At 36.2% G+C, this 20,334-nt stretch overlaps 1 protein-coding gene across 6 annotated transcripts in view; it reads right to left on the bottom strand.

Moving 5' to 3' along the window:
• The window catches only part of STXBP5 (syntaxin binding protein 5), a 156,081-nt gene that overhangs the window by 103,666 nt on the left and 32,081 nt on the right, over window positions 1-20,334 (bottom strand). For all 6 annotated transcript variants that reach the window (XM_065931187.1, XM_065931183.1, XM_065931186.1 and 3 more), the window contains exons 5-6: window positions 5,306-5,440; window positions 4,900-4,963 (exon numbers count right to left, since the gene is read on the bottom strand). In XM_065931187.1, coding sequence (XP_065787259.1) covers window positions 4,900-4,963; window positions 5,306-5,440 — 199 coding nt within the window. The remainder of the gene's footprint in view (window positions 1-4,899; window positions 4,964-5,305; window positions 5,441-20,334) is intronic.

Genomic DNA, 20,334 nt, shown 5'->3' on the forward strand with positions numbered 1-20,334 from the left:
AATTCTCTTGCTGACTATAACGTTGGTTTATTTAACAAGAATTGGTTTTATCTTGTTTACTACTATACTTCTAACATAAGACAGACTGTCTGACATGACATAGGTATTTAATCCATTTTTTGTGAATAAATAAGTTCCAAAATGAAATCCATGTTCTTGCCTCACAAACTGCCTACTGTCTACACTTGCATTTTATAAATCTTAGTGTTCTGTCTGCTTGTAAGCTCCTCCCTTTTTATCCACTTTTGGTGTTGCTTCCTTGGGTAAGCCTACCCAGTTCCTCTGGACAAAGATGCTCCTTCTCCTATATTAATATATGCATTTTCATCTTTAGTCTCTACAGACATCTCTAGTATCTAATATACTGTCTAACACACAGTAGATGTTCAATAAGTATTTGTTTAATAAGTACATGAATAATCAGCAACTAGCCAATAATCATTCACGTAATCTGGAGATATGAACGAATTTGGAGGCAGGCTCAGTAATTTTCACTAAATAGTAACTTAGTGTATTTCAGTATATAAGGGGCACTCAGAAGACCAAGTCAGAAACTAACAAAACAGATTTACATCTTGGTAGGAAGAATAGCTAGTTTTCCTAACATAAACTCTTCTTTCCTTGACCATCTGTAATACATACTCCTTCTGGGAAAAAACTGGTATTTGTTTCCTTTACCCTTTTTAGCCCTTCTAAGCATCCTGGACATGTATATGGCATTTTCTGATGGGGGACATAAGAGAGGAACTTCAGGAATAAGGAAAGAGATGGAAAAAGATAACAGTTAAGAATCAATGTATAGTGTGTATTTTATGTATAGTGTAAAACAATACTGGATTGTTCAGGACACAGGTAACTTACATTCTAGGCCCAGATCTACCAACAGTAATTATTCAACTTAAATATTTTACCCATCCAAACGTTAACAATGTAAGAGGATTATAGTAAACTTTAACCCTTCCAGCCAGCTCTACCTTCCTACAAATATCAGATATCTGTGCCAACAAGTTAGACTTTAACCCCTATAATCTCCTAAACAGTAAAAAATAGAAGAACTAAAGGTACTTATGAACAGAAAATTCAAAGATTATTCCCATTAGAATCTATAACTATAGTTATATAACTATAACTAGAATATATACATATATAACTAGAATCTGTAACTATAACTAGAATCTATAACTAGAATCTATAACTCATAGAAATGTTAATTTTTTAACAGTACTGTTGATGAATTTTCTTTGAATTTTTCTCTCATAAAAAGCATTCATCAGGTACGCTGATACAGCCCTTCACATTAATACGTGATCTAAACCTTACAGAAGAAATGTAGCATAACGGAGAGTACTCTGAGGTTGAAATCAGAGAAATCACTATTCAAAACCCCAGCTCCACCAGTATCTAGCCTTGTATTTGTGGAATACATAACTGGATCAAGTCTCTGCCTGATTATCTATAAAACAGGGAAAACAGCTCACTTAAGATTTGTTGGGAGGATCAAATAAAAATAGTGCACATAAAGTGGAAAGCAGGGCCCGACAAAGTAGGGGTCAATAAATGGTAGTTACTGTTACTGTTAAGTAAGGAATTTGACATGAACACTTAACTTTCTTTGGCCAGGGCCTGTGCTTAATGTGGCAGCATCATCCACCATAAGGTTAGCTTTGAAAGAACACGTCCTATCACCTTATCTCTTTTTTCAGTGACACAGTGTCAAAGAGATCTTTAGAAATAGGAATCAGTAGCATGAAGGAAGTTTTTCTATTAGAAACCAAAAGTTAGATAATATCATCTGTTCTAGCACCCTAATACTTAAAAATGTTTGAAAGAGATTAATTCTGGGAACTAAGAAGGATAATATAATGCCATGTTTCAAAAAATGAGGATGATATAAATTTTTTCAATTAAGTACATATTGAACTAGGATTCCCAGGTGGTGCTGGTGGTAAAGAACTGCCTGTGAATGCAAGAGACGTAAGAGACGTGGGTCCGATACCTGGGTTGAGAAGATGCCCCAAAGAAGGAAATGGCAACCCATTCCAGATTTCTTGCCTGGAGAATCCCATGGACAGAGAAGCCTGGTGGGTTACAGTCCAAAGAGTCATAAAGAGCCATATATGACTGAAGTGACTTAGCACAAACATATTGAACAGTTATTATTTTATTGTATGTTGAGTGCTATAGGAAATATAAACTTGCATAAATACTATCTTTGTGCTCAAGGAGTCCTTCAAGTTCAGGGGAGTTGAGATAACACATTTCTAATTCAAGGCAATATGCAGTAAATACTGTACAACTTGCCCAACTTAGGTGCTAATAAATTTAGAAGTGACAGAAAGAATTTTATGTCAGGATTATCAAGAAAGGTATCATGAAAGATATGTTATTTTAATCTGAGCCTCAAGATGTGAGTAGGAATTTAGCAGAGAAAGAACAGTGAGAAGGAATTCTGAACAAAAGGTCTTACATAAAGAAGCCATGGAGATAGTAAAGACCAGGTCACATTTGGGCAACAGTAACTATTTGCTTCAGCACAGTGTTCAGGTAAGGATGTTCTCAAAGACAATGAAACCCAGGGTTATGTTTTACAGAAACACTGCTTTGTTTGATAATATAGAATGACTGAAAGCTTTGGGACAGGAGAACAGAAGATTAAAATGGCACTCCAGGAAGACTGATCTGGAGATGACTCAAGATTGGGTAGGAATGCCTTGAACTGCAGCGGTGGGAAGGAGACTGAACAGCAAGGAGACACTGCAGTGGAAGGACTGAAATGATTTAGTGTAAAAGAAACGCAAGTTTCCAACTCTTCTACCAGGTCCCCTACCTAAAGGCTGGCTTTCAGACAATTATCTTATACCAAAAATAAATAAGTGAAGATACAGGTTACTGTAACTTGATTCACGGAAAGTTTCTCTCAAAACATACAATGGCATGAATAAGTCAGCTCCAAACAGTACAGTACAGCCATCCTTTTGTTTTCCCAGTGTCAAATAAGAGAACGGTGTTAAAACAACATAGAGACATCACCACTCCCAGTAATTAAGGAAAGGAAAAGCCTGAGTAAACCGCTTCACAAAATCCAGAAGTTTCATTTCACTGATTTCTGGTAGTGATTAACTTCCTGGTATTCATGCAAACTAATTATAATGAAACTTTATAAGTAGAAAAAACATAATTAAATAGTACTGAGACTGGTTTAAATTATGAAACAGAGATTCATGGAAATGAAAATTTTACTGTTTTTTTAGTGTATTAAAGAACCTAAACCAAATTTTATTGCTTTTCAGGGTATTAAAGAACCTAAATTAACAACAGCTAGGTAATGACTGCATGGAACTGGTTTCGAGTATAAAAAAGTATTATTTTCAAAAATACCTATTAACATGAGCCTTTGGTTAATATTAACTTTGGTTAATAAAATAAAAACACCAGTCTTTGACTGTGTGGACCACAACAAACTGTAGAAAATTCTTAAAGAGAATAGCAGACCACCTTACCCGCCTCCTGAGAAATCTGTATACAGGTCAAAAAGCAACAGTTAGAACTGGACAGGGAACAATAGAGTGGTTCCAAATCGGGAAAGGAGTATGTCAACGTTGTATACTGTCACCCTGCTTATTTACCTTATATGCAGAATATATCATGCAAAATGCCTGGCTGGATGAAGCACAAGCTGGAATCAAGACTACGGGAGAAATATCAATAACCTCAGATATGCAGATGATACCACCCTTATGGCAGAAAGGAAGAGGAACTCAAGAGCCTCTTGATGAAAGTGAAAGAGGAGAGTGAAAAAGTTGGCTTAAAACTCAACATTCAAAAAACTAGATCATGGCATCTGATCCCATCACTTCATGGCAAATAGATGGGGAAACAGTGACAGACTTTATTTTGGGGGGCTCCAAAATCACTGCAGATAGTGACTACAGCCATGAAATTAAAAGACGCTCACTCTTTGGAAGAAAAGCTATGACAAACCTAGACAGCATATAAAAAAGCAGAGACATTACTTTGCCAACAAAGGTCCGTCTAGTCAAATCTATGGTTTTTCCAGTAGTCATGTATGGATGTGAGAATTGGACCATAGAGAAAGTTGAGTGCTGAAGAATTGATGCTTTTGAATTGTGATGTTGGAGAAGACTCTTGAGAATCTCTTGGACTGCAAGGAGATCCAACCACTCCATCCGAAAGGAGATCAGCTCTGAATATTCATTGGAAGGACTGATGCTGAAGCTGAAACTCCAATACTTTGGCCATTTGATGCAAAGAACTGGCTCATTGGAAAAGACTCTGATGCTGGGAAAGACTGGAGGCAGGAGGAGAAGGGGATGACAGAGGATGAGATGGTTGGATGGCATCACTGACTCAACGGACATGAGCTTGAGCAAGCGCTAAGAGTTGGTGATGGACAGGTAAGCCTGGCGTGCTGCAGTCCATGGGGTTGCAAAGAGTTGGATATGACTGAGTGAGTGAACTGATTAACCTGAGATTTTTATGAAGCAAAATTTAGGAGAGGTGTTATGTGATAAGTATTATAAAAATTGTATAACTACAAAGTATAAAAAAGAATTCAAAATCAGAAGAAAATAGGTTTTCTCCGGATTATCAGAGAATCAGGGGTATTATTACAAATAAGCAAAAAACAAGTTAATAAGCTTTAATTGTATTTATTAAATTTTACTTGTTTTAGGGTTTTCTTCTTTAAAATGTAAGTGATTTTAATTCTTTCACTTGTTCTTTATAATCTATAAATAAGCAATTGTTTATATGATATACAACCTTTGTTAGCAATCTCAAAATTGCAGAGTAAGTGTGATTCCAGAATAGTTTGAATACTTAAAAAATACTGGAATTCATGCATTTAAATAATAAATATATTTATTTGAAACAATCTACCTTTCCTTCATCCATTGGATTATCACTTATATGGACAACAGGCCCTGGGTGAGATTTAGACGACCTGAAAGAAAAAAAGTTAAGATTTTTTTTTCTCAACCAAAAATTGCATACAACTACACATTCATTACAACAGAAATAACGACTGGAAAATCAAGATATATATATAAGGGTTGAAAACATTTCAGTAAATGATTGCTATCTTTATTTTACTCAATTCTAGCCTCCAATTGGGTTGTCATTCAATTCTACAGTTCATATCAAAAATAAGAAAAGCTGCATTATGCTTAGAAAAAAAAAGTTCCATTAATATTTACTCAGAGAAAAAGAAGTCATACAGGTAAGAATGCAGCTGAACTGAGGCCTATAGAGTAGAAACAGATATGCAATATTTGCTCAAACTCACAATTCAATGGCTTTATTCCACATAATGACGTAGCCTGAGAGTGTGAAGGACTCCACATTGACAATATGTATGTTACCTCGTTCAGTGCCCACATAGAGCCACTTACTCTGGAAAGGCAGATGGCAAAATGTAACCCTGCAAAACAAAATATATCCAAAGGAAATGAGAAATATACTTGGTAAATTTTATTAACTGTGTCAGACAAGTAATACTGATATATACAATTTAGGAAACAAAAAAGATACAACCATCATATTTACCTCACTGCAGTTAATAATCAATTATGCTAATTCTATGTTAATGTCAAATATAAGTCATTGCAAAAATAAATAGCATAACAGAGAAAAGACGAGTTTTGACATTAGTATGTGTTTCATGTCTGGCTATTTCAAATCCACTGTGTTACTTCAGGCACATCAGAAACTGAATCTGTGAAGCCACAAACTGAGTCTAACACTCATCATTTCTGGGCACTATCATATTCCTCAGAAGTTATTAAACACACGAATCCATCTCGAAGCCTGTGCTGACTATCCCTTCCATGCAAAATGCTCCTCCTGCTCACAATTTTCTTCTGCTCAAGATCCAGTTAAAATACCACCTTCATTCAAATTGATATCCCAATACTTTTGTATCTCTATCTGGCTTGCCTTATAAAAGTCTACCTTTCTCACTGACTTGTAAGCCTCTGGAGGGCAAAGATCCTCTGTACTCAGGCTTAGATAATGACATTGGAATATATTCAAACGATCTCTTTCTGATGATCTTCATTGACACATTATAAAAATTTATAGGCATGAATTAAAGTTTATAATCATTCAAACAATTTCAAACATTTTCTACATAAGCTCAATTGATTACAAGGTAAAGAATGGAACCTACCTTGTCCTTTTTGTAGAACTTATTTTTAGTAAAAACATAGTATGTTATGAAACCATATAAACTCATTTTTTTCAGACAATGTGTTGTGTCTTTCAAAATATACTATTTAAGATTTTAATGGGATAGCCCTTCAAATAATATATAATGAAGATAATCACTGCTGAACTCTTTTAACTGACACTAAGCATTAGACAAGATGTACCATACCAAACATTTGTTATTCCTATTAACATGATTTCATCACACTGAAATTTCAAGATGAAAACACTTCAAATACATGCAACTCATGGTCTCACTATTTCCCAAAGGTAATAGGTAATTACTTAAGGTTCATCATCTATATTTTTTGTTAAGTGTTTTATATGACAGCATGTCATCTTTCCAAAGGATTTATGTGTTAATTGAACAAAGCAAAGAAACGACTACTGAATAAAAAAAACATAGCATCTTATTACTTTTTGGGCTTCCCTGGTGGCTCAGATAGTAAAGAATCTGCCTGCAATGTTGGAGACCTGGGTTTGATCCCTGGGTTTGAAAGATCCCCTGGAGGAGGGTATAGCAACCCACTCCAGTATTCTTGCCTGGAGAATCCCATGAACAGAGGACTCTGGTGGATTCCAGTCCATGGTGTTTCAAAGAGTCGGACATGACTGAGCAACTAAGCAGACACACCTTACTCCACAGGCAGTAAGTCCACAGTACTTTTACAAAAACTTAGGACTACATAGGGTTCAGAATTTTCCACTTTTTAGAAAGGTACATAATGAGTATTTTGTGTATTACCTAGTATGGTGGTGTGCTAGTTGCTCAGTCGTGTCCGACTCTTTGTGACCCCATAGGGTGTAGCCCACTAGGCTCCTCCGTCCAAGGGACTTTCCAGGCAAGAATACTGGAGTGGGTTGCCATTTCCTTCTCCAGAGGATATTCCTGAGGATGGCAGTATGTGGGTGCTAAGTCATTTAGTCGTGTCTGATTCTTTGTGACCCCATAGACTGTAGTCTGCCAGGCTTCTCTGTTCATGGGATTCTCCGGGAAAGAACACTGGAGTGGGGTTGCAGTGCCCTTCTTCAGGGGATCTTCCTGACCGAGGGATTGAACCCATGTCTCTTACATATCCTGCTCTGGCAGGCAGCTTTTTTATGCACTAACATCTGGTGAGCGCACTGATTATTTTTGAGGAGTAATTTCTGGCAATTGCGTTTACTTGAGACATAATCATCATATAACAGTAGTTTTGGGTGTACAACATAACACTTCAACATATGTATATATTATGCAATGATTACCACAATAAATCTAGTTACCATCCATAGGTACAGGTATAGTAAAAATTTTTTTTCTGTGATGTGGACGTTTAGTACCTACTCTCTCCAAAAAGTTCAAATATATAATACAGTGTTATTACCTATAATCACTGGTGGTTTCTTAAAAAGCTAAATGTACACCCACCATATGAACTGCCCATGCCATTCCTAGGTATTTAAATCAGAAGAAAGAAAGCGTATGTACAGGTCTACACAAGATCTGTACACAAACGTTCAGAGCGACTTTGCAAGGGCCCTAAAGTGGAAATAAACCAAAGGTCCTTCAACAGGTAAATGAACAAACATATACTTAGAATAGTATTTTATGTGTTATGTACTTAGAATATTATTCAGTAGTAAATAAAAATAAACCATATATGCAACAATACCAATTAATCTCAAAGTACTGAAGATGAGGGAAAACCAGACAAAAAAGATATATTACATGGTTCTGCGTACAATGTATATGCAATAGAAAAATGCAAACTAATCTATTGTAACAGAAAACAAGTCAGAGCTTGCCTGGAATTGTGGGGTAGGGACCAGCAATAGAAGATGGGAGGGATTACCACAGGAAACATTCTGAGATGATGGGCAGGTTCATTATCTGGATTATGGTGACAGTTTCATGAGTGTACATATGTGTCAAAACATATCAAACTGAACACTTTAAATGTGTGCAGTTTACTATATGTCCATTATACCTAAATCAAGCTTTATAAAAAAATTTTTTTCAGAGCTGTGTGGTTTTAGGAATTATGAAAACAAGATTGTCACTCTACTACTTGGGCAACAAGCTCTGGAGTTAAACCGCCTTGATTTAACTTCCAGCTCCAACACTCACTAGCATGACCTTCAGGAAGCCATTCCATCTCTCAGAGCTTCAGTTTCTAAGCAGCAGAGCCTCAGTGACTGAGGATCAAATAGACAAAGCACGGGAGATGCTTAAAATGGGGCCTTGACATACGCAAGTGCTCAATAAAGGTTAGCTAATTATTATGAAAAACTAAACGCTACTCTACTAATTAGAAGGTATAGGCAAATTTTAACAACATGAAGAAAATAAATCACGAATAGCATGCCACGGACAAAATGAACAGTGCATTTAATATCATAAACTATCTCATGTGAAATGTGTCCTAAAGCGAAACATGAGTACAGCTGAAACATCTGAAAATTCAAAAATAATTTCAAAATAAATAAGCCAAAATCATGAGTTGAACTTAAAAAAAAACAACAACAGAAATATACAACTTCCTGATCTGTACTTTTTTGCCATTTTCCATTCCTCTTCAAAAAAGGAGTAGTTACTGGCTTAATACAATTACATGATCCACCTTTGATTTTAATACTAACAACATCATTTAAGTAATATGTTTACAAAGTTTAAACTTATCTCCTTAAGGGTAGAGATTCTGGATATATGATACAATGTTTTCTCTTCCTACCACAGTAATACCATACTACAGCTGTTTCTCAAATATTTAAAGAAATGAAGTCAGAACAAATTCTTTACTGTTCAGAAAAAAATCTAGAGTTTTTCCCTAGACTCACTTTTTTAATGTTAGTTACCACAGTAAGGTTTTTTTTTTTTTTTCCCTCCAGTCAACTATAAAACCAACTTACATGGCTGGGAAATTTTAAGCATCTTTATCTTTTAATCGTTATCCTATTTAATGCTTAACATTTTAGGAAGGAACTTAAAATGTTTACTTACTGATCTGGCACAAAGACTTTAATATTATCCCTGGAATGAGTCTTGTATACTTAAAAACAATATGAACCATAAGGGGATATTTGTACAATGCTCCACCAAATTTAAAACTTACTCTGTTCCAAAACTACCATGATTATTTAAGTTAATTGAGAAGGGGGACAGTCAATTTTTTAAAATCACAATTAACTTGATAATGTCTTAACTAGCAAATTTTCATGAACATGTTGGATTAGGAATATAATAAGAAAATAAAATTCCATGTTGCAATCAAACAAAACAATACCATGCCAGTGCTTTAGGGAAAGGCCAAAAGAAAATAAGGTTCCCTGAAATGCACTACTAAAATGAAGCAAGTCTATCAACATGCTTTACGAAGAAATGCAAGATTCTAAAATTTGGGGCAATTTAATCAATCAGTTATCAAAATATGAAGTTGGTGGTTAACACAAACTAGACTTGACTTACTATAATGAGCTCAGTTCAGCTCAGTTCACTTCAGTCACTCAGTCGTGTCCAACTCCTTGCCCAACCCCATGAATCGCAGCACGCTAGGCCTCTCTGTCCATCACCAACTACCGGAGTTTACTCAAACTCATGTCCATCGAGTCGGTGATGTCATCCAGCCATCTCATCCTCTGTCGTCCCATTCTCCTCCTGCCCTCAATCTTTCCCAGCATCAGGGTCTTTTCCAATGAGTCAACTCTTCCCATGAGGTGGCCAAAGTATTGGAGTTTCAGCTTCAGCATCAGTCCTTCCAGTGGACACCCAGGACTGATCTCCTTTAGGATGGACTGGTTTGATCTCCTTGCAGTCCAAGGGACTCTCAAGAGTCTTCTCCAACACCACAGTTCAAAAGCATCAATTCTTCAGTGCTCAACTTTCTTCACAGTCCAACTCTCACCTTCACACATGACTACTGGAAAAACCATAGATTTGACTAGACGGATCTTTGCTGGCAAAGTAATGTCTCTGTTTTTTAATACGCTGTCTAGGTTGGTCATAACTTTCCTTCCAAGGAGTAAGCGTCTTTTAATTTCATGGCTGCAGTCACCATCTGCAGTGATTTTTGAGACCCCAAAATAAAGTCTGACACTGTCTCCCCATCTATTTCCCATGAAGTGATGGGACCGGATGCCATGATCTTAGTTTTCTGAATGTTGAGCTTTAAGCCAACTTTTTCACTCTCTTCTTTCACTTTCATCAAGAGGCTTTTTAGTTCCTCTTCACTTTCTGCCATAAGGGTGGTGTCATTTGCATATCTGAGGTTATTGATATTTCTCCCAGCAATCTTGATTCCAGCTTGTGCTTCTTCCAGCCCAGCGTTTCTCATGATATACTCTGCATATAAGTTAAATAAGCAGGGTGACAATATACAGCCTTGAGGTACTCCTTTTCCTATTTGGAACCAGTCTGTTGTTCCATGTCCAGTTCTAACTGTTGCTTCCTGACCTGCATATAGGTTTCTCAAGAGGCAGGTCAGGTGGTCTGGTATTTCCATCTCTTGAAGAATTTTCCACAGTTTATTGTGATTCACACAGTCAAATGCTTTGGCATAGTCAATATAACAGAAATAGATGTTTTTCTGTAACTCTCTTGTTTTTTCAATGATCCAGCGGATGTTGGCAATTTGATCTCTGGTTCCTCTGCCTTTTCTAAAACCAGCTTGAACATCTTGAAGTTAACAGTTCACATACTGCTGAAGCCTGGCTTGGGGCTAGTATCCTTTAAATTTGTTATACAAACATGACCTTATTTCCTTGTTACAAAGTAAGAATCTTAGTTTTCTCTGCTAGAAATTAAGATATATAGCTAAGGAAGCTTTTTTCAAATAATTAAATTGGTGAAAAATTATATTAATTGGTTACTTAAGAATAACATGCATTGGCATACTGAAAACTATACACACATATTATGTACTTGTATGATATGTACATTTAGAGAGAGATTTTTGTTATTTAATGAATCTAAGAAAGCAATGAGAAAGGTCAGTTTTCATTCCAATCCCAAAGAAAGGCAATGCCAAAGAATGCTCAAACTACCGCACAATTGTACTCATCTCGCACACTAGCAAAATAAACCTCAAAATTCTCCAAGCCAGGCTTCAACAGTCTGTGAACCACGAACTTCCAGATGTTCAAGCTGGATTTAGAAAAGGTAGAGGAACAAGAGATCAAACTGCCAACACCCACTGGATCATCGAAAAAGCAAGAAAATTCCAGAAAAACATCTACTACTGCTTTATTGATTACGCCAAAGCCTTTGACTGTGTAGGTCACAACAAACTGGAAAATTCTTCAAGAGATGGGAATACCAGACCACCTTACCTGCCTCCTAGAAATCTGTATGCAGGTCAAGAAGCAACAGTTAGAAATGGACATGGAACAACAGACTGGTTCCAAACAGGAAAAGGAGTACATCAAAACTGTTTGTTGTCACCCTGCTTATTTAATATGCAGAGTACATCATGCAAAATGCTGGGCTGGATAAAGCACAAGCTGGAATCAACATTGCCAGGAGAAATATCAATAACCTCAAATATGCAGATGACACCACTCTTATGGAAGAAAGAGAAGAGGAACTGAAGAGCCTCTTGATGGAAGAAGAGAGTGAAAAAGCTGGCTTAAAGCTCAACATTCAGAAAACTAAGATCATGGCATCTGGTCCCATCACTTCATGGGAAATAGATGGGGAAAAGGTGAAAACAGTGACAGACTTATTTTCTTGGGCTCTAAAATCACTGCAGATGGTGACTGCAACCATGAAATTAAAAGACGCTCACTCCTTGGAAGAAAAGCTATGACTAACCTAGAGAGCATATTAAAAAGCAGAGACATTACTTTGCCAACAAAGGTCCATCTAGTCAAAGCTATGGTTTTTCCAGTAGTCATGTATGGATGTGAGCACTGGACCATGAAGAAAGTTGAGCACTGAAGAATTGACGCTTTTGAACTGTGATGTTGGAGAAGACTCTTGAGAGTCCCATGGACTGCAAGGAGATCCAAAAGGAGTGCATTCTAAAGGAAATCAGTCCTGAATATTCACTGGAAGGACTGATGCTGAAGCTCCAATACTTTGGCCACCTGAAGTGAAGAAATGACTCACTGGAAAAGACCCTGATGCTGGGAAAGAATGAAGGGCGAGGAGAAGTGGATGACAGAGGATGAGATGACTGGATGGCATCACCGATTCGATGGACATGAGTTTGAGCAACTGCCAGGAGTTGGTGATGGATAGGGAAGCGTGGCGTGGTGCATCAGCGTGGTGCAAAGAGCTGGACACGACTGAGTGACTGGACTAAAGAAAGCAATCCATGATGGAAATCTAATTTTTTTTCAGTAAAAGTAGTCATGAAACAAAGCGGACTGAACAATCATTTCAAAAGAGTTCAGATCAAAGATGTGAAAAATACTGGAAATAAGGTTTCAACAATGAACCAAATATCCCATATGGAAAATACTACAGTGATAGCTCCAGAAGATCTCATCTCCACCCACCATATGCTCTCTCTTGCAGAGTCTCCCTAACACTAACGCTAGGATTGGTAATATGACTTGTAGTGAGCAGTGGAACATTAGCTGTTGTGCCACAAGCAGAGATGGAAAAGCACTTGCACATTAGGGCTTCCCTCTTCCTTACACTTTTGGAACCCAGATGCCATGTGATTAAATCCAAAAGAAACTTTTGGAGACAATGGCCCAGTCCATAGCAAGCATCAACCATCAGACATGTGAATAAGGCAAGTCTAGATCACCCACGTCAGTAGCGCAACCACATGAGTGCGGTACATCGACTGCAGGAGAAAACGACTCCTGCTAACACCAACACAAGTGGCTGGCTAATGCAGAGAATGGTATGCAAACAAAATGAGCATTATTTTAGGCTCTTAAATTTTGGGATGTTTTGATATGCAGGAATAGATAATTGGTCTATTACATAATATAATCTATTCAACTAAAATTTTAAGTTGAAAATGAAGTCATAAAACATGGGCAAACCAATTCTTAAAGCTCTAGAGTTATGTTAAAAAGGCCTCAGGAAAACTTTTTAGGAATATAGGTGTATTTATCATGAAGCTAAAACATTACCTGTGATTAAAATCAAATTCATAACTATTGCTTTTCATGTACTTTTATCATAAAGGTTTTTTATTTTCAGGTGATAAAGATCATAATAAATGACAGTGACTTCAATTTTTACTAATACTAGAAGACCAAGTTAAGTTTATGTGCTGACATTATTAAGGGAAAAGGTTATACCAAAAACAATTTATAATAATACATACAGTTGAGACTACATGGAAAACATTAAAACTCAGTAAACACTAATAAGGTTATATAAGAATGGAATATTAACTTGAGGCTGAAAGGAAACTTTAAAATGAACAAGTTGAGCCAAAAAAATAAAAATTTTGTGAATGAAACTAATACATTAGAAATACACAGATAATAAAGTTGAATTCCTGCAGTGTGTCACTAAATGGAGCTGTATTCTCACTCCCTATACTGAACTTACACACAAATATATTTAATGTACACAAAGCATTACTGGGAACACAACAATTTTTATATTTGCTTGAAGAACTTCAAAAAAAATGTGCAATATGTTAACTGTTAGGGAGTGATACAAATATTCTATTCACTATCCTTAGCAGCAATCTGTCAAATACTATGTAGTCAATAAGCACTGTAAGGAAGATTTACTATTACCAGTTTTCTTTAACAGGAGAACACACACAGCCTCCTATATTGAAATTAACCACCCATAAAGAAGGGCATAATACACAGATAATTATAACTTTACAATTTAATCCACAGAAAGAAATATGAGCCAATAAGCTCCTCTACATGCTTAGACCACCATTCCATCAGCCCAACAAGACAAGAAATAGGTCATCACTTTTACAGTCTTTGCAAATATTACACTGTCATGCACCTAATACTCAGCAAATATTCATTAAACGGACAAATGAACTATAAAAAGTTGTGAGAATTTATTAAGTTAGTTAACAAAACAATTAGATATTCTTGACTTACTCTTTCTCTAACCTTGTGGCCTGGGCCTAATTTAAACCATTACCACTGACTGTTAAATCAATTCCAAGCTGCCCCAAGAGTTATCTTTTCAAAGCGAAGAGAGGTCACAGACACCATTATCTTGCTTGAAAGACTCTAATGGCTTCCTATCTTCTACCATGATGCTTCTTAGGCAATATTTACTGACACTTCCTGGTATAAATGTCCGAGAAAGGAGGTTATAGTCTGGATTTGGTCAACTGCTACTCAGCATCCTCTTCATATCCTCCTATAGGCCTTCTTGTCTTCGAAATGCTAGAAAGCTAAAACTTATATTTGCCAGACTGTCCTACAGCTGGAATTCTAGATGATATTATGTTTCTACTAACTGAATGTGCTTAAGATTTGTGGGTAGAAGTAAGGCGAAGACCACTTTTCTGCTGCTGTTTCTGCTGACAAGAATGTTCATGGAAACCTGAGGTCTAAGAGGCACTAAGAGGGTTAAGAGTGGCAGAGACCAGGGGACTTCCCTGCTGGTCCATTGGTTGACACTTTGCCTTCCAAAGCGGAGGGTGCAGGTTCGATCCCTGATCGGGGAGCAAAGATCCCATATGCCCCATGGCCAAGAAACCAGGACATAAACAACATAAGCAATACTGTAACAAATTCAAAAAAGACTTAAATTAAAAAAAAAAAAGCGTGGCGGAGACCAAACACAGCATTCCAAGATCTGCTCCTGAGATTTTACATGGCAAGAGGCAGTTGTACGGCAGTAATAGTAAGTTCTAAAACTTAGCAGTTTCAGCACACTTTCAAACATATTATAAACAGTTATATCCTTAAATTCCTTTATGCTAAAAATATCTACAGTGCTTTCTGTTCCTATGCTGAACCCTGGCTAATACAGCAAAGAGATGTACCTAATCAGCTACTTATCTATACGATAGTATAAAGTGACCAAAAGATACCTACTTAATAACATATCTTGTTCAGACAACATCATTCATTTAATGATTTAAAAGTTGGAAAAAGGTTGAAAATAACTTTCTTATAATTGCATACACGGCTTTTCAGGAAGCAGACTGTTCATCTTTCCAAAATTATCCTCTATGGACTATACACCTAACAATGTCTAACAAGATATAGTTCCTGAAACATGTGAAGTTGCTTTATAAATCAGAACATCTGAACATAATGGAAATTCCCTTTCCCCTCTGTCATTGTAGAAAATTCCTAATAACCCTACAAATCTGTTCATATGTGCTCCCTTGTAATGCTTTATCTAAAATTCCCCAAACATGGTGATACACCTCTTTTCTGGTTAATTTTAATCTTCATAATTTCATAAGAAAATTTCACTACATTTATATCACATTTTCCACTGCATTGTAATTAGGTATTCCATCTCCCTTAGACAATTATAACTTCCATGTCTCTCCAGAATTTATTATAGTATTTGCATGAGTCAGAATCTTAACCATTGTTTATCAAGTGAATTGATGCAAAAGAAAATAAAAAAGCAAATGCTATTTGATTTCTCTTAAATCAATTGTCCCTTATACTGTCCTGTTATTAGATGAAAATTTAAATTTGCATTAATGAACATGGAAATGTTCAAATATTCTCAAGACAGCAGAGTCAGCTGAAAGCAATTTATAACTCTGTCCAAAGGACTTCTTTTCTATTTGTAGTCCCACATATCTTTTCTGATAAACTGTCACAGCTACTTTAAAAAAATCTTCATCATATCTGTAACACAGAAGTAAAATGTAATAAAAGTTTTGAAAAATAAGCCTCAGAGATCTTTGAAGGTCAGTTTACATTTGTATTGATTTACTATATTCTTTATCAATTACATCTCAATTTTTACAAAACATTTAAGAACTTGGAAATATGTCCAAATAAATCATGCTATTAATAACCCTTCCTGTGAAATGAGATTTTAACACCATCAATGGATGTCAAAAAACTCAGCATCAGTAAGTAAAACAGTGACTATCAAATAGAAAACAGTATATGTCAACTACAGAAATAACAAACAACAACTGTAAAAAACTGTTCCTTGTTGTATGGAGGGTTTCTGGGTTTCTTATAGTTCTGTTTTTAATAGCATTACTCACCTTTAGGAATGAAGGTGTCAAAGTATTATTATATAACAAATGGTATGATAAACAAAAGCTATCTGGTACTCATGAGAAGAACCGGCTCATTGGACAAGACCCTGATGCTGGGAAAGATTGAGGGCAGGAGGAGGAGGTGACAGAGGATGAGATGGTTGGATGGCATCACCAACTCGATGGACAAGACTTTTAGGAAACTCTGGGAGATAGTGAAGGACAGGAAAGCAAGGCATGTGGTCCTTGGGGAAGCAAAAGTTGGACACACCTTAGTGAATGAACAACTCCTGTGCAACTGTTAACCATACTTTTCCATTTCTATATTAGATTACTTAAACAGTAAAGGGCATACTCTAAATATCTTCGAGCCTATGGCTTGATTACTGAAGAAGTTTCTTTCTCTCTCTATACACACACACACACACACACACACACACACACACAAAAGTGCATAAATATTATATAAATATATATATCTGCATACACATACACATAAATACTACTCTATTTGTACATTTATGTACTTATCTCAAATCATTTAATAGTTTTTTATTATGTTCATCTTCTCTAAAATGTACTCTCTCCGTAAGTCATAGTAATAGCCTGGAACAGCATATTGTTCCATATTTTTGCTCCATGTTCATAAAATACACACAAGACAACATGAATCTGGAGTGGGGAGGGAGTCATTGTTTTAGAAAAGAGTACTGTACAAATTGTTCTGAATTTCCCGTTCTTATCCATCAGTACCTGGTGAATGAGGTTTGACTTTTAACTTTATGTTAAGTGTGTTGTACAGAACTTTTAATCCTTTCGTTTTTAGCTTGTGTTTTTTATTTATGCTATTTAAGGACATCTTGCTCAGGTCTTACAGATATTTCCTGTCGTTCTCTTTCACGTTTTACATTTTCTTTGTTCATTTTGCATTTAGGTTTTTAACGGGCATGCAATTCGTTTTAGCCATGAAGTAGGGACCACGTTCCCCACTTAGATAAAAGCCATCACCGCATCTTTTGTTTACTGCAGCATTTGCAATGACACCTCTGTCATGTATCAAGCATGTGTGTATCTTTCTTTCTCTTCACATACTAATTTCTGGAGTCCATTTACTGTGTTTTGATTCATCTGTCTTCCCCTTGTAATTACTGAACCATTGTAATCTTTACTTTTATGATTTTTGATATTTAATAAATAAATCCCATTATCTCATTATTTCTTTTTCAAAACTGTCTTGGTTGCTCTGAGACTTTCTTTTTTCCAAATGTACTGCAGATCACCCTAAGTTCAATGAGCAACGCTGCTAAAATTCTGATTCAAATAGTACTGAATTTATAGAGATGGAGATGAGTGGCATTTTAAAACTTGAGTATTCCTTAGTGTGAAGCTTTCCATTTGTTAAAACTTTTCTTTTATTCCTGGAATAAAGTTTTCATTTTTGCTAGTGATATTTCTATGAACATTGTAACCTTTGTTGCATGATCTGTGCTTTTTTCTCCCTTTTCCCCTCCATTTACTTTCAAATTTTGTGTAATTATGTTTTAGGTTTATCTTTTATAAACAGTTTAATGGCTATATTTTGTTGTTTTTAAATCCAGTCTCAAAACCCCCAAATTTCAGTAGTTGACTTAGTTGATTACTAAATGATTCTGATTACTGATTTAGTTGAACCAATTTTTTTTCTTAAACATCTTTTTTCCTAACATTTTATCTCTTTTCTTGACCCTTATTTATTTTCTTCATTTCCTTCTCTAATGGTTTTAATACTATGTATTTTCTATTTTAGCAGTAACTCTTACATATCTAAGACACATTTAACTTCACAGCTCTCCAACAAAGCCTTAAAGATTGAGTACTGGTTGGGGCTTAGTGTCAGATAAGCATTACATTTTTTGAGTTCATTCTGAGCTGACAGTGTTACAATACAGCTCATTAAGGTATTTCTAATTCTACTGGTTAGGCTGAAAGGACTAATTCCTGACACAGATATTTTAACTCCACAAAATTTTTTTTCACTTATGCCTCTGGATCACTACTTTTCTTCCCATTGTTCTGTTTTCTCCTGTCTTCTCCACCAAAAAATTCCAAAACTTAGTGTTAGGAAATCTATTAATGTCACAGATTAAATCCAAAGGGAGAAGGTGAAAAATCACAGTCATCTAAAAATGTTATAAAGGTATTAAATTAAAATGCAACTTCCATAAAAGTGTTAGTTGCTCAGTCGTATCCAAAACTTTGGGACCCCATGGACTGTAGCCCACCAGGCTCCTCTGTCCAAGGGATTTTCCAGGCAAGAATACTGGAGTGGGTTGCCATTCCCTTCTCCAGAGGATCTTCCTGACTCATGGACTAAACCCATGTCTCCTGCAATGTAGGTGGATTCTTTAACTTTCATAATTAACAAACAATTCTTAAGGGGAAAAACTCTTATCTTAAATCAACATCCTACCTTATGCTAACAATAAAACTCTAGAAGCAGTACTATTATAATTATTAACAAGAAAAAGCCACCTGCTGTCACCAATATCATTGAACACTGTCCTGAAAATTCTTGCTAATACAATAAGGCAGAAAAATGAAAAGTAAAACCGTCTTTATCTTGAAAATCACTGCCAGATTACTACAGATTGATGTGTGCTTAAACTCCCACGCATGCTGGTTTAGGAAAAAGAAATATCCCATTTCACTCTTTTTACAAAAAAAGAAAAGAAATGTAAAAGCTTTGCTATGGACCTATGGACCAAATAGCACTTGAAGGATAATCAAACAACCTAGCAAGTTTTGGATTAGTGGGAGGAATAAGGATTATATCAAGTTAGCCTGGAGCAAACACTCCTGTTTTTATCATTTGAAGATTCTCCCTGTTGGAACCTATCTTCCACACAGTAACTGTGTGGAAGGTCATGCCTTCAAGAGAAAAGAGATTCCCCTGTTTCTATCTGCCCCCAACACCTCAAGCATTCATGATTTAACAGGCATAGCATAACAATTGTAGGAATTTCCGTCCAAAATGGGGGGAAGGGGAAGGTGAAAATGAGTCCATAACATTTCTGAAGTCCAACTGGCCAAATGCTGGATTTTTCTTAGGCTTCAAGGCCTGGGAATAAGCCTCCATGTACCCCAGTTCTGCCCTCTTAATCATCCTTTCTCATGAAAGGTAGCACTTGTTTACAGCCAAGTACTTTTGCTGTAGCTTGCTTTCATTCTGTACTCTCTTTAAGTCCAAGCTGGCAGTATTTCTTTTATACAATTTTCTCAAGAAAGCTGTGGACTTGAATACCTTTCACTGGGTTTTCTACATTAAAAAAGTCATACCCACAAATCTTCTGGAGGCAATACCTTCTCTATCAGGCTCCTGCTGAGAGGGCCCAAGAATGATATTCAAACTTCCTACAGGCTGTCTAGACTGGTTGAGAAGGTCTATAAGGCATACTTTCAATCTCTTAAAAGAGCTCTTTATGTAATTAAATACTGTGACCTTTTGTTCTACAGAAGATTTTTAGTGAAAAGTTGTTCAGCCGCATCCTCAGGTTTTTCCCTATGCCACACTTTCAGAAGCAGTCTTGTGCCAAATAGATCAGGGTTAAGAATTTCTCAAATCAAGTCCTAGTTCATTTAAAAATTCTTTCTCTCAATTTATTCCTCTCCTCTTGCATTTTACTATAAAGCAGCAAGAAAAAGTCAGATCACACTTCCAGATCAGCCTTTCCTTGGAAATCTCTTCAGCTAAATATACAAGTTAACATTTAAACATTGTACAAAGGGATACTTCTGTTAAGCTTTCTGCTGCTATAGAACAAGGAACTTCTTCCTTCAGTTTCCGAAATCATGTTCCTCTCTTCCTTCTGAGCTCTCTCTGGCAGCAGTCTCTGAGTCCAGAGTCCTACAAACAGCCGGTCAAAGCAGTTTAGGCTTTTCTATCATGTTTCCCCAAATACTTCCAACCTCTACCTACTGCTTGATTCCAAAGTGATTTCTACATTTTGAGGTATTTGTTACA

The sequence above is a fragment of the Muntiacus reevesi genome, chromosome 3 (assembly GCF_963930625.1).
Source record: "Muntiacus reevesi chromosome 3, mMunRee1.1, whole genome shotgun sequence".
Lineage (NCBI taxonomy): Eukaryota > Metazoa > Chordata > Mammalia > Artiodactyla > Cervidae > Muntiacus > Muntiacus reevesi.